Below are 18536 nucleotides of genomic sequence, written 5' to 3' on the forward strand. Positions count from 1 at the left end.
ATGCGTCCGAAAAAGGCTTATATCTCGAAAACTACTGAACCAAATTTAAAAAATGAATATGTTTTGGAATCAGCATGAACTGGGGCGTCAACCTGTCGTTAAAAAAATTAAAAAAGTAAAGGAATAAAAAATGAATTTTTGACATTTTGGCTGAAAATTGCCTTTTTTCAGCAAAGTTCGGAATATCGGAAAATTAGGCAATGAAATTAAACCGAAACTTTTCAACCCTTATATATTCGTAAAGAGAATTAAATGAGCAAGAAAATGATCTAATATACTTCCAAGAACGATTCGTAACAAAAAAGTTATTAAGCTAAACAACTTTGAAAATTTGAAAATTTTGCGAAAATCGACCCTGATTATATAGCCGTTGGAAGCGTTAGCTCTAGTTTACTATGATACCAAAAACTTGTATGTTTTGTCTTAAAAAGGGGGGAATTTAGTCAAAGTACCACAAAAATGCCCCATTTTTGGCCCCTAAATCGCAAATTTTTGACAATTTTAAATACAAATAAACTAAACCGAAAATGGATCTATATATATTCTGAAAGTACCCTATCACGGCACCAAAATGAGCCTACATAGATTTCCTAACTCGTCTTCTTCAAAAAGTTATTAACAATTGTTTTTCATGAAGTTCGACATTTTCTTCAACTAATTCGACGGTTCGTTAAAATTTTGTGAACAAATCAGAACAGTGGCTTTTACTTCTACACAAACCCATAAAGTATGTTATCACGGCAACAAAATGGGCTAACAGAGACTTTCTAACTCGTCTTTTTCAAAAAGTTTGTAACAGACGTTTTTCATGAAGTTCGACTTTTTCTTCACATAATTCGACGGTTCATTGAAATTTTGTGAAGAAATCATTATATGGGCATTTACTTCTACAATAGCTCATAAAATACGTTACCACGGCAACTAAATGGGCTAACATAGACTTTCTAACTCGTCTTCTTCAAAAAGTTATTAACAGACGTTTTTAATAAAGTTCGACTTTTTCTTCACCTAATTCGACGATTAATTAAAATTTTGTGAACAATTTAAAATTTGGGCATTTACTTCTACACTTATTCATAAAGTACGTTAGCACGGCAACAAAATGGGCTAATATAGACTTTCTAACTCGTCATCTTCAAAAAGTTATTAACAGACGTTTTTCATGAAGTACGACTTTTTCTTCACCTAATTCGATGGTTAATTAAAATTTTGAGAACAAGTTAAAATACGGGCATTTAATTGTACACTAATTCATAAAGTAAGTTACCAGGGCAACAAAATGGGCTAACATAGACTTTCCAAATCGTCTTCTTCAAAAAGTTATTAACAGACGTTTTTCATGAAGTTCGACTTTTTCTTCACCTAATTCGACGGTTAATTAAAACTTTGTCAACAAATTAAAATATGAGCATTTACTTCTACTCTGAATCATAAAGCACGTTACCACTCCAACAAAAACAGTTGGATGCAAGTCAAAATGGAAAATTTTGAAAGCAGACTAACGTAGAAAAAATCGAAAAATTTTAATTTTAAATTTTTTTTTCTATATGATGGAGCAGAAAATCGACCCCCCAACCTATGTTTTCGAACTACTGCTATAACGGAATTCCAAATTATACTTGCTTTTGTTCATGAAAAACAGTTGGATGCAGGTGAAACTGAAAAATTTTGAAAGGAGACTAAAGTTGTAAAAAAAATCGAGAAATAGTATTTTTAAATCATTTTTTTTATATAGTTAATTCTATTCTGTTTTTTATGAAAAATAGCAAGTATAATTTGAAAGTTCTTTATAGCAGCAGTTCAAAAACCTAGGTTGGGGGGTCGATTTTATGCTCCATCATATAGAAAAAATGATTTAAAGGTAAAATTTTTTGATTTTTTTACTGCTTCAGTCCTCTTTCAAAATTTTCCAGTTTCACTTGCATCCAACTGTTTTTCATGAACAAAAGCAAGTATAATTTGGAAGTCCAATTGTTTTTTTTTAAAAAATAGCCAGTATAAATTGAAAGTCCTTCATAGCAAGAGTTCAAAAAACTAGGTTGAGGGGCTCGATTTTTTGCTCCATCATATAGAAAAAATGATTTAAATATAAAATTTTTGATTTTTTTCACTACTTTAGTCCCGTTTCAAACTTTTCCATTTTTACTTGCATGAAACTGTTTTTTTTCGAAAAATAGCAAGTATAATTTGAAAGTCTAAAGTGAGCCTACATAGATTTCCTAACTCGTCTTCTTCAAAAAGTTATTAACAATTGTTTTTCATGAAGTTCGACATTTTCTTCAACTAATTCGACGGTTCATTAAAATTTTGTGAACAAATCAGAACAGTGGCATTTACTTCTACACAAACCCATAAAGTACGTTATCACGGCATCAAAATGGGCTAACAGAGACTTTCTAACTCGTCTTTTTCAAAAAGTTTGTAACAGACGTTTTTCATGAAGTTCGACTTTTTCTTCACCTATTTCGACGGTTCATTGAAATTTTGTGAACAAATCAATATATGGGCATTTATTTCTACACTAGTTCATAAAGTACGTTACCACGGCAACTAAATGGGCTAACATAGACTTTCTAACTCGTCTTTTTCAAAAAGTTATTAACAGACGTTTTTCATAAAGTTCGACTTTTTCTTCACCTATTTCGACGATTAATTAAAATTTTGTGAACAAATTAAAATATGGGCATTTACTTCTACACTTACGCATAAAGTACGTTAGCACGGCAACAAAATGGGCTAACATAGACTTTCTAACTCGTCTTCTTCAAAAAGTTATTAACAGACGTTTTTCATGAAGTAAGACTTTTTCTTCACCTAATCCGATGGTTAGTTAAAATTTTGTGAACAATTTAAAGTATGGGAATTTACTTCTACTCTAACTCATAAACTAAGTTACCACGGCAACAAAATGGGCTAACAGAGACTTTCTAACTCGTCTTTTTCAAAAAGTTTGTAACAGACGTTTTTCATGAAGTTCGACTTTTTCTTCACCTATTTCGACGGTTCATTGAAATTTTGTGAACAAATCAATATATGGGCATTTATTTCTACACTAGTTCATAAAGTACGTTACCACGGCAACTAAATGGGCTAACATAGACTTTCTAACTCGTCTTTTTCAAAAAGTTATTAACAGACGTTTTTCATAAAGTTCGACTTTTTCTTCACCTATTTCGACGATTAATTAAAATTTTGTGAACAAATTAAAATATGGGCATTTACTTCTACACTTACGCATAAAGTACGTTAGCACGGCAACAAAATGGGCTAACATAGACTTTCTAACTCGTCTTCTTCAAAAAGTTATTAACAGACGTTTTTCATGAAGTAAGACTTTTTCTTCACCTAATCCGATGGTTAGTTAAAATTTTGTGAACAATTTAAAGTATGGGAATTTACTTCTACTCTAACTCATAAACTAAGTTACCACGGCAACAAAATGGGCAAACATAGACTTTCTAACTCGTCTTCTTCAAAAAGTTATTAACAGACGTTTTTCATGAAGTTCGACTTTTTCTTCACCTAATTTGAGGGTTAATTAAATTTTTGAGAACAAATTAAAATATTGGCATTTACTTCTACACTAATTCATAAAGTAAGTTACCAGGGCAACAAAATGGGCTAACATAGACTTTCCAAATCGTCTTCTTCAAAAAGTTATTAACAGACGTTTTTCATGAAGTTCGACTTTTTCTTCACCTATTTCGACGGTTCATTGAAATTTTGTGAACAAATCAATATATGGGCATTTATTTCTACACTAGTTCATAAAGTACGTTACCACGGCAACTAAATGGGCTAACATAGACTTTCTAACTCGTCTTCTTCAAAAAGTTATTAACAGACGTTTTTCATGAAGTAAGACTTTTTCTTCACCTAATCCGATGGTTAGTTAAAATTTTGTGAACAATTTAAAGTATGGGAATTTACTTCTACTCTAACTCATAAACTAAGTTACCACGGCAACAAAATGGGCAAACATAGACTTTCTAACTCGTCTTCTTCAAAAAGATATTAACAGACGTTTTTCATGAAGTTCGACTTTTTCTTCACCTAATTTGAGGGTTAATTAAATTTTTGAGAACAAATTAAAATATTGGCATTTACTTCTACACTAATTCATAAAGTAAGTTACCAGGGCAACAAAATGGGCTAACATAGACTTTCCAAATCGTCTTCTTCAAAAAGTTATTAACAGACGTTTTTCATGATGTTCGACATTTTCTTCAACTAATTCGACTGTTCATTAAAATTTTGTGAACAAATCAGAACAGTGGCATTTACTTCTACACAAACGCATAAAGTAAGTTATCACGGCAACAAAATGGGCTAACAGAGACTTTCTAACTCATCTTTTTCAAAAAGTTTGTAACAGACGTTTTTCATGAAGTTCGACTTTTTCTTCACCTAATTCGACGGTTCATTGAAATTTTGTGAACAAATCAATATATGGGCATTTATTTCTACACTAGTTCATAAATTACGTTACCACGGCAACTAAATGGGCTAACATAGACTTTCTAACTCGTCTTTTTCAAAAAGTTATTAACAGACGCTTTTCATAAAGTTCGACTTTTTCTTCACCTAATTCGACGATTAATTAAAATTTTGTGAACAAATTAAAATATGGGCATTTACTTCTACACTTATGCATAAAGTACGTTAGCACGGCAACAAAATGGGCTAACATAGACTTTCTAACTCGTCTTCTTCAAAAGGATATTAACAGACGTTTTTCATGAAGTTCGAATTTTTCTTCACCTAATTCGACGGTTAATTAAATTTTTGAGAACAAATTAAAATATGGGCATTTACTTCTACACTAATTCATAAAGTAAGTTACCAGGGCAACAAAATGGGCTAACATAGACTTTCCAAATCGTCTTCTTCAAAAAGTTATTAACAGACGTTTTTCATGAAGTTCGACTTTTTCTTCACCTAATTCGACGGTTAATTAAAATTTATTAATTTAATTTTAAAATTAATATGAGCATTTAGTTCTACTCTAAATCATAAAGCACGTTACCACTCCAACAAAAACAGTTGGATGCAAGTCAAAATGGAAAATTTTGAAAGCAGACTAACGTAGAAAAAATCAAAAAATTTTATATTTAAATCATTTTTTCTATATGATGGAGCAGAAAGTCGACCCCCCAACCTATGTTTTTGAACTACTGCTATAACGGAATTCCAAATTATACTTGCTTTTGTTCATGAAAAACAGTTGGATGCAGATGAAACTGGAAAATTTTGAAAGGAGACTAAAGTAGTAAAAAAAAATCGTTTAGTTAATTCTATTCTGTATTTATGAAAAATAGCAAGTATAAGTTGGAATTCCAATTGTTTTTTTTAAAAAAATAGCCAGTAAAATTTGAAAGTCCTTCATAGCAAGAGTTCAAAAAACTAGGTTGAGGGGCTCGATTTTTTGCTCCATCATATAGGAAAAATGATTTAAATATAAAATTTTTGATTTTTTCACTACATTAGTCCCGTTTCAAACTTTTCCATTTTTACTTGCATCCAACTGTTTTTTTAAAAATAGCAAGTATAATTTGAAAGTCCTTTATAGCAAGAGTTCAAAAACCTAGGTTGGGGGGGTCGATTTTCTGCTCCATCATATAGAAAAATTGATTTAAAAATAAAATTTTTTGTTTTTTTTACTACTTTAGTCTCGTTTCAAACTTTTCCAGTTTCACTTGCATCAAACTGTTTTTTTTTTTTGAAAAATAGCAAGTATAATTTGAAAGTCTAAAGTGAGCCTACATAGAATTCCTAACTCTTCTTCTTCAAAAAGTTATTAACAATTGTTTTTCATGAAGTTCGACATTTTCTTCAACTAATTCGACGGTTCATTAAAATTTTGTGAACAAATCAGAACAGTGGCATTTACTTCTACACAAACCCATAAAGTACGTTATCACGGCAACAAAATGGGCTAACAGAGACTTTCTAACTCGTCTTTTTCAAAAAGTTTGTAACAGACGTATTTCATGAAGTTCGACTTTTTCTTCACCTAATTCGACGAAATGAAATTTTGTGAACATTCGGTTCAATGAAATTTTGTGAACAAATCAATATATGGGCATCTATTTCTACACTAGTTCATAAAGTACGTTACCACGGCAACTAAATGGGCTAACATAGACTTTCTAACTCGTCTTCTTCAAAAAGTTATTAACAGACGTTTTTCATAAAGTTCGACTTTTTCTTCACCTAATTCGACGATTAATTAAAATTTCGTGAACAAATTAAAATATGGGCATTTACTTCTACACTTATGCATAAAGTAAGTTAGCACGGCAACAAAATGGGCTAACATAGACTTTCTAACTCGTCTTCTTCAAAAAGCTATTAACAGACGTTTTTCATAAAGTTCGACTTTTTCTTCACCTAATTCGACGATTAATTAAAATTTTGTGAACAAATTAAAATATGGGCATTTACTTCTACTCTAACTCATAAACTAAGTTACCACGGCAACAAAATGGGCAAACATAGACTTTCTAACTCGTCTTCTTCAAAAAGATATTAACAGACGTTTTTCATGAAGTTCGACTTTTTCTTCACCTAATTCGACGGTTAATTAAATTTTTGAGAACAAATTAAAATATGGGCATTTACTTCTACACTAATTCATAAAGTAAGTTACCAGAGCAACAAAATGGGCTAACATAGACTTTCCAAATCGTCTTCTTCAAAAAGTTCTTAACAGACGTTTTTCATGAAGTTCGACTTTTTCTTCACCTAATTCGACGGTTAATTAAAATTTTGTGAACAAATTAAAGTATGAGCATTTACTTCTACTCTAAATCATAAAGCACGTTACCACTCCAACAAAAACAGTTGGATGCAAGTCAAAATGGAAAATTTTGAAAGCAGACTAACGTAGAAAAATCAAAAAATTTTATTTTTAAATCATTTTTTCTATATGATGGAGCAGAAAGTCGACCCCCCAACCTATGCTTTTGAACTACTGCTATAACGGAATTCCAAATTATACTTGCTTTTGTTCATGAAAAACAGTTGGATGCAGATGAAACTGGAAAATTTTGAAAGGAGACTAAAGTAGTAAAAAAAAACGTTTAATTAATTCTATTCTGTATTTATGAAAAATAGCAAGTATAATTTGAAAGTCTTTCATAGCAGCAGTTCAAAAACCTAGGTTGGGGGGTAGATTTTCTGCTCCATCATACAGAAAAAATGATTTAAATGTAAAATTTTTTGATTACTTTACTACTTCAGTCCTCTTTCAAAATTTTCCAGTTTCACTTGCATCCAACTGTTTTTCATGAACAAAAGCAAGTATAATTTGGAATTCCAAATGTTTTTTTTTAAAAAAAAAAAACAGTATAATTTGAAAGTCCTTCATAGCAAGAGTTCAAAAAATTAGGTTGGGGGGTCGATTTTTTGCTCCATCATATAGAAAAAATAATTTAAATATAAAATTTTCGATTTTTTCACTACTTTAGTCCCATTTCAAACTTTTCCATTTTTACTTGCATCCAACTGTTTTTTTTAAAAAAAATAGCAAGTATAATTTGAAAGTCCTTTATAGCAAGAGTTCAAAAACCTAGGTTGGGGGCTCGACTTTCTGCTCCATCATATAGAAAAAATGATTTAAAAATAAAATTTTTTGATTTTTTTACTTCTTTAGTCTCGTTTCAAACTTTTCCAGTTTCACGCGCATCCAACTGTTTTTTTTTGAAAAATAGCAAGTAAAATTTGAAAGTATTTTATAGTAAGAATTCAAAAACCTAGGTTGGGGGGTCGATTTTCTGCTCCCTCATATAGAAAAAATGATTTAAAATCAAAATTTTTTGATTTTTTTAGTACTTTAGTCTGGTTTCAAACTTTTCCAGTTTCACTTGCATCCAACTGTTTTTTTTGAAAAATAGCAAGTATAATTTGAAAGTCCTTTATTGCAAGAGTTCAAAAACCTAGGTTGGGGGGGGTCGATTTTCTGCTCCATCATATAGAAAAAATGATTTAAAGATAAAATTTTTTGATTTTTTTACTACTTTAGTCTCGTTTCAAACTTTTCCAGTTTCACTTGCATCCAACTGTTTTTTTTTGAAAAATAGCAAGTATAATTTGAAAGTCTTTTATAGCAAGAGTTCGAAAACCTAGGTTGGGGGGTCGATTTTCTGCTCCCTCATAAAGAAAAAATGATTTAAAAATAAAATTTTTTGATTTTTTTAGTACTTTAGTCTCGTTTCAAACTTTTCCAGTTTCACTTGCATCCAACTGTTTTTTTTTAAAAAAAATAGCAAGTATAATTTGAAAGTCCTTTATAGCAAGAGATCAAAAACCGAGATTGGTGGGTCGATTTTCTGCTCCCTCATACAGAAAAAAAGATTTAAAAATTAATTTTTTTGATTTTTTTTACTACTTTAGTCTCCTTTCAAAATTTTTCAGTTGCACTTGCGACCAATTGTTTTTTTGAAAAATTTCAAGTACAATTTTAAAGTACTTTGTAGCAAGAGTTCAAAAACCTAGGTTGAAACATTTATTTGGAGTAGCAACTGGAAACAACGAGGTGCTGCAAATTCGTCGTTTTAGGCGGCTTTTGGCGTGTTTTAGGCGGTTTTGGCCTATTTTAGCAACTTTTTGCAACATTTGACATTTCTTAGCCCTTTCCGGCAATTTCCCTTGATCTCGGCGATTTTTGGCGGTTTTGGCGATTTTTGGCAATTTTTGGCATTTTTTGGCAATTTTTGGCTATCCGGCGAATTCCGGCGACCTCCGGCAACTTCCGACGACTTCCGGCAACCCCCGACGACTTCCGCCCCGTCCTTCCTCTTCCCGCGACTTCGCCTTCTATGACGTCTTCCCGCGTTGTCCACCCTCTTCACCGAACCGCCGCCCACGTTCATCGACGGCAGCTAACCTCGTCAGAGGGGAAGAAGGAGAGCGGAAGGTGGCCGAGGTGGAGAGAAGTTTGACAAGGTTGTGTGCAGTTGTGAGAATTGGAAGAGTTGGCAATGGCCGCCGGAAGCTGCGGAAGTTGCCGGAAGTCGCCGGAAGTGGCCGGAAGTCGCCAGAAGTCGCCGGAGGTCGCCGGAAGTCGCCGGATAGCCAAAAATTGCGAAATGGCCAGTAGGATCAACAGTATCAGCAGTATCAGAAGTATCAGCAGTATCAACAGTATCAGCAGTATCAGTAGTATCAGCAGTATCAGTAGTATCAGTAGTATCAACAGTATCAGCAGTATCAGTAGCATCAGTAGTATCAGCAGTATCAGCAGTATCAGTAGTATCAGCAGTATCAGCAGTATCAGTAGAATCAGTAGTATCAGCAGTATCACCAGTATCAGCAGTATCAGCAGTATCAGTAGGATCAGCAGTATCAGTAGTATCAGCAGTATCAGCAGTATCAGCAGTAACAGCAGTATCAGTAGCATCAGCATTATCAGCAGTATCAGTAGTATCAGCAGTATGAGCATTATCAGTAGCATCAGTATTATCAGCAGTATCGGCAGTATCAGTAGTATCAGTAGTATCAACAGTATCAGCAGTATCAGTAGTATCAGCAGTATCAGTAGTATCAGTAGTATCAGCAGTATCAGCAGGATCAGTAGCATCAGTAGTATAAGCAGTATCAGCAGTATCAGCAGTATCAGTAGTATCAGCAGTATCAGCAGTATCTGTAGTATCAGCAGTATCAGTAGTATCAGTAGTATCAGCAGTATCAGCAGTATCAGCAGCATCAGTAGTATCAGCAGTATCAGCAGTATCAGCAGTATCAGTAGTATTAGTAGTATCAGCAGTATCAGTAGTATTACCAGTATCAGTAGTATCAGCAGTATCAGCAGTATCAGCATTATCAGTAGTATCAGGAGTATCAGCAGTATCAGTGGTATCAGCAGTATCAGTAGTATCAGCAGTATCAGTAGTATCAGTAGCATCAGTAGTATCAGCAGTATCGGCAGTATCAGTAGTATCAGTAGTATCAGCAGTATCAGTAGTATCAGCAGTATCAGTAGTATCAGCGGTATCGGCAGTAACAGTAGTATCAGCAGTATCAGTAGTATCAGCAGTATCAGCAGTATCAGTAGCATCAGTAGTATCAGCAGTATCATTAGTATCAGCAGTATCAGTAGTATCAGTAGTATCAGTAGAATCAGCAGTATCAGCAGTATCAGCAGTATCAGTAGTATCAGCAGTATCAGTAGTATCAGTAGTATCAACAGTATCAGCAGTATCAGTAGCATCAGTAGTATCAGCAGTATCAGCAGTATCAGTAGTATCAGCAGTATCAGCAGTATCAGTAGAATCAGTAGTATCAGCAGTATCACCAGTATCAGCAGTATCAGCAGTATCAGTAGGATCAGCAGTATCAGTAGTATCAGCAGTATCAGCAGTATCAGCAGTAACAGCAGTATCAGTAGCATCAGCATTATCAGCAGTATCAGTAGTATCAGCAGTATGAGCATTATCAGTAGCATCAGTATTATCAGCAGTATCGGCAGTATCAGTAGTATCAGTAGTATCAACAGTATCAGCAGTATCAGTAGTATCAGCAGTATCAGTAGTATCAGTAGTATCAGCAGTATCAGCAGGATCAGTAGCATCAGTAGTATAAGCAGTATCAGCAGTATCAGCAGTATCAGTAGTATCAGCAGTATCAGCAGTATCTGTAGTATCAGCAGTATCAGTAGTATCAGTAGTATCAGCAGTATCAGCAGTATCAGCAGCATCAGTAGTATCAGCAGTATCAGCAGTATCAGCAGTATCAGTAGTATTAGTAGTATCAGCAGTATCAGTAGTATTACCAGTATCAGTAGTATCAGCAGTATCAGCAGTATCAGCATTATCAGTAGTATCAGGAGTATCAGCAGTATCAGTGGTATCAGCAGTATCAGTAGTATCAGCAGTATCAGTAGTATCAGTAGCATCAGTAGTATCAGCAGTATCGGCAGTATCAGTAGTATCAGTAGTATCAGCAGTATCAGTAGTATCAGCAGTATCAGTAGTATCAGCGGTATCGGCAGTAACAGTAGTATCAGCAGTATCAGTAGTATCAGCAGTATCAGCAGTATCAGTAGCATCAGTAGTATCAGCAGTATCATTAGTATCAGCAGTATCAGTAGTATCAGTAGTATCAGTAGAATCAGCAGTATCAGCAGTATCAGCAGTATCAGAAGTATCAGCAGTATCAGCAGTATCAGTAGCATCAGTAGTATCAGCAGTATCAGTAGTATCAGCAGTATCAGTAGTATCAGTAGTATCAGCAGTATCAGCAGTATCAGTAGTATCAGCAGTATCAGTAGTATCAGTAGTATCAACAGTATCAGCAGTATCAGTAGCATCATTAGTATCAGCAGTATCAGCAGTATCAGTAGTATCAGCAGTATCAGCAGTATCAGCAGTATCAGTAGAATCAGTAGTATCAGCAGTATCAGCAGTGTCAGCAGTATCAGCAGTATCAGTAGAATCAGTAGAATCAGTAGTATCAGCAGTATCAACAGTATCAGCAGTAACAGCAGTATCAGTAGCATCAGCAGTATCAGCAGTATCAGTATTATCAGCAGTATCAGTAGTATCAGTAGCATCAGTAGTATCAGCAGTATCGGCAGTATCAGTAGTATCAGTAGTATCAGCAGTATCAGCAGTATCAGCAGTTTCAGTAGTATCAGCAGTATCAGTAGTATCAGTAGTATCAGCATTATCAGCAGTATCAGTAGCATCAGTAGTATCAGCAGTATCAGCAGTATCAGCAGTATCAGTAGTATCAGCAGTATCAGCAGTATCAGTAGCATCAGTAGTATCAGCAGTATCAGCAGTATCAGTAGTATTAGTAGTATCAGCAGTATCAGTAGTATCAGCAGTATCAGTAGTATCAGCAGTATCAGCAGTATCAGTAGTATCAGCAGTATCAGCAGTATCAGTAGTATCAGCAGTATCAGTAGTATCAGTAGCATCAGTAGTGTCAGCAGTATCGGCAGTATCAGTAGTATCAGTAGTATCAGCAGTATCAGTAGTATCAGCAGTATCAGTAGTATCAGCAGTATCGGCAGTGTCAGTAGTATCAGCAGTATCAGTAGTATCAGTAGTATCAGCAGTATCAGCAGTATCAGTAGCATCAGTAGTATCAGCAGTATCAGTAGTATCAGCAGTATCAGTAGTATCAGTAGTATCAGTAGTATCAGCAGTATCAGCAGTATCAGTAGCATCAGTAGTATCAGCAGTATCAGTAGTATCAGCAGTATCAGTAGTATCAGCAGTATCGGCAATATCAATAGTATCAGTAGTTTCAGTAGTGTCAGTAGGATCAGTAGCATCAGTAGTATCAGCAGTATCAGTAGTGTCAGTAATGTCTGTAGGATCAGTAGCATCAGTAGTATCAGCAGTATCAGTAGTGTCAGTAGGATCAGCATGATCAGTAGGATCAGTATGATCAGTAGGATCAGCATGATCATCTTGATCAGTTTTTAGAGAAATTTAAAGATTTATAAATTATGCATTATTTTCAAAAATTTTTAAAATTTTTTGATTGGCTTCAGAGACAAATGAAATGCAAAAGGACTTTGCGTGAGTTAAAGAAAACTTGTAGAAAACACTGAAATTCGTTCGATGAAAAATTTATAAATTTTTATAAATTTTGCATTATAATCTATCTTTGCTTTATAAATCTTTTTAAATTATCCATTATTTTCAAAAAATTTATAAATATTTATAAATTATCCATTATTTTTCGACTGGGGTTATTCGGAAAAGTACAATATCTGAGTTGCTTCAAAACCACAACCAGCACACGTTTGTGCTTCATTGAAACAGTTGCTGTTGTCAACATGAAATTCAGCTCTTTCCCAAGAGCCAAATCCGAGAATACCGCGTTTTGTTGCGTTTCCTGTTTCAGCAATTTATTTGCACTAAGTTAATTCATTTTAAGGCAAAAACCTCTAAAAGTTGATTCGATGCAAAAATAAATTGTTTTTTTTTTAGAACTTCCCCATTTTTTAACAACCGGCCATTTCGGCAAAGTATAATAAGGGATCCTATCTTTATCGGCTACTAGATTGAAAGAAGGCGGAAAATGAGGAGAAATTGAGAAAAGGAGGAAGGAGCAAATACGGGAAATAGTGGAAAAGTCTCAAAAAGTCGGTGTTTCAACTTGGCTCGAGATAATTCCGACAATTTTGAGCTTGTCACTTCTCTTTGTTCGAAACCATCTCGAATTCTAACGCAATTCCAAAACCACTTTCGTCGGAAATCGTTTTTCAATCCGTTCGAAATCGCTTCTCAGATTCACTTCCGTTTGATCAGACTCAGTTTCCGGCAGTGGAAGTTCGTGACCACATCCAGTTGCGCTCGAAGCGGTTCATGATCAGACTCAAGCCCGTTCCAAACTGTTTATGATCCGATCCAATTGCGTTCGAACGGTTTATGTCAGACTCAATTGCGCTTACAGCCGTTTAAGATGAGATCCAGTTTGTGACCAGTCTCAAGCTCGATCGAAACCGCCATTGCGCAGAACCGGATCCTGTAATTTCCGACTCAAAATGGTCAAGTTTGCGTTCAAAATGAGATCCGCAAGACATCAGGACGGTTTCAAGCAGACCTCAGTCTTGGGTATAAGTGTCGAAGGCTTGGTTATCATTTAACCCGGGTCGAGATTTTAGGGTGAATTTTCGTAAGAAATGCGGTGAATGCGGTGCATTTTCGTAAGAAATGCGATGATTGTGGTGAATGCGGTGAAAAAAAATAATTCACCGCTTTTCACCGCATTTCCTACAAAAATTCACCACCAAATTCACCGCATTTCTTACAAAAATTCACCGCTTTGTTAGAATATTATGGCAAACTAAGGTAAGAAATGCGGTGAATGCGGTGAATGCGGTGAATGCGGTGAAAAAAATAATTCACCACATTCCACCGCATTTCTTACAAAAATTCACCGCATATGGTTTCCAAAGTTTACTCAATCTGATTTAAATTCACAAGAAATAACAAAGATGTAAGTGACAGTTGGTGCAGTGGAATAAGCATGTAAAGGGATGTAGGAGGTCAGAGCTTCAAACCCGTGTGGGGACGATTCTTTTTTGTAAGAATAATGAGAACGCGGTGAAAAAAAAATTCACCGCGATTCACCGCAAAAAGATATCAGAAATACGCAGTGAAAAATTTTCTTTTTCACCGCTTTTCACCGCATTTCTTACGAAATTTCACCACAAAACATCGACCCGGGAAGCAAAACCCAGGAACAGCTAACCTTACTAGTGCCAGTTTTTTCCGGGCGTCTCGTGTTTGTTTGATGCCGAGCGATTTGCTTGTTGGTGTTGTAATTTTTGCAATTTATTGTAAAACAAGTATCAGATTCCCATTTTGGTTTTCTCAATTTTCTACAGTTCTTTTGATCTTTAAGCGAGTCGACAGTTCAGACGCTTTAAGTTTCAGAATTTGACACCGCACACTTTTGAGGGATATTTTTTTAGTACTTGAATTTTGGAGCGAAGGGCCGGTTTTATCAAGGATTTTTCGTAGTTCGCGAATTCATTTTGTCATTAACCAAGTTGAATAGCGGGCGTGTAAACCCGAGTTCTCTGTAATTTACTCGAACAATTTGAGAAATTTACGAATCATCGGGAAAATATAAAGGACAAACTTTTGAAGCTCATTGATCGCCTATAATGTCAAATTGAATCGAATTGTTATGTTGTTTTTTTTCAGGTAATGGCTGCCATTTTGGAGGCATCGGGAAGCATTTGAGAATGATTGGCTTGGGGGATATTGGAAGTCAGAAAGCAGATAAACTTAATGTTAGTTTCGCTTGCACACATGCCCAATTATTACCAAAAAAACATTTCAGGTATTGAGACTTATGAAAAACCCAACAAATCATGCATAAAAACAGAAAAGACGCCAAAATTTATGACCTCTACTTTCAATAGCTTAAATCATTCTCAGCTATTCAAGGATTGAGACCTAATCAAAATTCTTCCATTCTTGAGAAATTAAATTCATATTGAGATTTTCGTTTTATTCATCATCAATTTTATGTACAAACCATCACACACGTGCGTACACACAAACACTGACACAAAAACAAACACGTACATTTATATATATATATATATATATATATATATATATATATATATATATATATATATTTGTTTGTGTTTATTTTGTTCGTAGACTGAAATACTTTTTCCCAATTTCGCTACCTCAAAATGTTCAAAAGCTTTCTGTAATCTCTAACTTGTCCAGTAATCTATCGAAAGACCTAAAGTAATTTTTCTGACACCTAGGGATCGATAAACTCAGAACGTCAAGTTTTCAAAACACCTTGAATGCAAATGAATTTAAAAAAAACTCTCAAAAATTTGTTATATTAGTGTATTCAAGCGTTTTTTTTTACGAACAAACACAATTTTAGGACTGGTTAATATTTGAATACACCATAGACATGAACGCAAAAATTGATATTAAGCATCAGAAAAACTCAAGAAAAATTGCAAATAATTGTATCAAAAAAGGAAAACTCGAGGCATTAAAATGTTGATAGTAAGTTCATTACCACTATAATCACTATAAACACTATATTCATTCCACTATAATCAATACATACTTTTCGCATAAGCAAAGTTTACAAGAAATAAACATATAGAAGACAGAAACGTAATAAAAAGTGATTTTGTTCTGAAAGGGAGAATTATAAACTCTGACAAACGTCAATTTTAGACTGATCAACCAAAAACTCGAAAAGCACCGAAATCTCCTAAAACTGATTTTTTAACCTTGAACTAAGGCTGTCCCAGCAGCATCACTCTAAGCACTTAAAAGACTAATAAAGCCTCTAATGAAAATATAGATTAGCTAGCGCCTATGGCAGCGGATAAAAAAATTGAATTCATTGATTCAATTGTCGGAAAAAAATTCGAATATCATTGCGGCTGAAGCATGGAGGCAAATAGCATTTAGGTTCAACTGAAACCTAAATAATAGCATGGCGGTGGCTATAAAAATTGAAAGCATCGAACCAATTGTCGGCAAAAAGAGCCAATTCCGAAAACTGAAAAATTGGTTTCCTTCCAAACATTGCCTTTTTTATTAAACTTGAACAATTTTTGATAGAAGTTTTACCTTTACTGTTAGACCTTGTGAAATGCTTGCAAAATTGTTTACCTGATGAGATCTGACAAAATATCTACAAAGATGATCTGTTTTTTAGTACCTTATATGATGATAGACTGTTTGTAGATATCTTGCAAGTTTGTTCTGGTCGAATCTAACTGCCATTCGCTCCTTTGTTCGTTTTTTTTTCAACATTTTTTTGCACTAACATATCGAGTTGAAGTTGCACTTGTTTAAGTGGTTTAAATTAGTGCGTTTTTTTTTATTTGGAAACTGAGTTTCAAAATAAAAAAACTCACTTCGCTTTGCCTATGTGCCTCTATTGCCTTACAAGATTAGTCTCAAAAGATTCTTAGCGTTGAGATAGCTTTTGAAGGTAAGTTTATATCAGAAACAACTCTGGAAGGAAAAACTGCAAGACGATGCATCATCAATTAGGCATTGTCAGAATTTTGTGAGGTGATAGATGATAACCAAGCCTGTAAAAGCGAACGCAAATCTGCCACTATTCAAAACAATTTCATCCGAAAACTATTCTCAAACTGAAAAAACTAGCCCTTTTAGGATGTATCAATCTTTATATGTTCCAATGAGCTAACGGACCAATTCGTTTTCTTGTCCAACCGAAAATTGGTTAACTTGCATAGAACTGAATCCCGACTAATTAATTGCATCAAGTGCTCCTTGACGCAACACCAAAACTGCATATTAATATTTTGTTAAGGGGCATAAAACCGCATAAAAATAGGGGAAATTTTAAGGGAAAAATCTGGAAAGCGTTTTTTTCCCAAGCAAAACAACTGGTTTGTTATTATCCGTGAAATTAAATATGATCCAAACCTCGTTGAGACACAGAGGTCGTTCTGCAAAATAATGTAGGATATGTGCAAAGGATGGTTATCTTATATCATATGACCAAATTCTTAGAAAAAGCTGGTTATCTTGTATGATCTAATAAGGTAATTGGCAATCTGCAATCTTTTTCTACTTTTGTAAGTTCATTACCAATGAGTTGAAATCTGATTGGCTTGCTCTGCCAATTTTTGCATGCATTAGCAACTCAGGTTGAGTGCTTTTGCTTGACGCATTTTTTAGCTGAAAAAAGATTTTCGAAGTCTTGAAAAATAACTACTGAACGCTTAAGTTTGTCCTTTATAGTTTTCACTTTTGCTCCAAAGCCATATACATTTTCAAAATCCAAAAACTCTTGCAAATATTTATTCCTAAAGTTTTCTTTAGTAATGGCTACTTTTGAAATTTTCACAAAGATAATTTTCATGTTTTTCGAATATTATATAAATTATATTGAATTTTGTCATTTCTCAATCATCTCCAGACATTCATAGACTGTTTATTTTCACAAGATGGGAATTTGCATTTAAGATCTCTTGTGAAACGAACGTAACAACCTTGTAAGACGCATGCTTAGCTTCAAGTATACTGTAAGAAAAAAGTGCAACAAGAAGCATCTACCGGGTGGATTCTGTCAGAATTTTGCAGGACCTTACACGGTTACCGTCACCAATTTTTTAGTAAGGTTAATGCATTGAACACCGTGGCTTTTTTGCCGCTTTTCAAAATAATTCCAGGTAAAATGAGTATGAGCGTTTGAATTTTCTAGCTCCTTTGTAAGTCTCCGCAGAAAATGTGTCAGAGAAATAGACGGGTGGGTCAAAACGAAGGAAGAAATTTAAGACTACGCAATTAAAATGGAGTGGTTTTTATTTTACCGCATTTCAATTTAGTTTATAAAATTCCTTGATTTTGAAGCTGTTCAACTCAATGGTACCCATACATTATTTAATTAATTATTAAAATAAGTATTTAAAAATAATTATTTATTAATTAAAACTTTCACTTACCTTCATGAGTGTTTTTATCAATTTTTTTCATTATCAATATGATTGCCGGTATAATTATCGGAAACAATTCATTTTATCAAATCAAATTTTGAAAAAAAAATCAAATTTTTTTTGATGGTTAGCAATGAACCTAATCTGTCTTTTCGTTTTTTTTCTATCCAAAGATGCTTAATTTGCATAGAATTGAATCTGTTTGCTTCGAGTGCTTCTTGGTGCATCACTTCAATTATAATAATGCCACTAGGTTGGTGAAATTTGTGTCAGTGAATACTTTTGTATATCTGGTCAAACTTAACCTGCTGCGAAAACAGCTGTTGCTGCGAACTCTATTTGCAATTGCTGACAGATTTTACATTGTGATTGAGAGAATGTTTTTTGAAAGAAACTTGATTTTTCATTAAAACAAAACCTAAACAAAAAAGTTGCCTTGCAACCAAAACATGTTTGTTCTCATCGTTCAACATGAGAACAAAAAATGTTTGTTCTCATCGTTCAACATTTATATAAAAACAACCCTGTGAGTAGTAGTGAAAATGCCGGTATTTTAACGGGGGGACCTGTCCCCCCCCCCCCGTTAAAATACCGGCATGGCCTTTTT

General features: G+C 34.2%; 1 protein-coding gene across 1 annotated transcript in view; it reads left to right on the forward strand.

The window, feature by feature from the left end:
* Positions 1 to 18536, forward strand: part of LOC142345928 (uncharacterized) — a 281705-nt gene that overhangs the window by 44149 nt on the left and 219020 nt on the right. Inside the window, exon 3 of the mRNA XM_075398392.1 lies at positions 14670 to 14758. Coding sequence (XP_075254507.1) covers positions 14670 to 14758 — 89 coding nt within the window. The remainder of the gene's footprint in view (positions 1 to 14669; positions 14759 to 18536) is intronic.

Source organism: Convolutriloba macropyga, chromosome 9, assembly GCF_964194025.1.
Source record: "Convolutriloba macropyga chromosome 9, txConMacr16.3, whole genome shotgun sequence".
Taxonomy (NCBI): Eukaryota; Metazoa; Xenacoelomorpha; order Acoela; family Convolutidae; genus Convolutriloba; species Convolutriloba macropyga.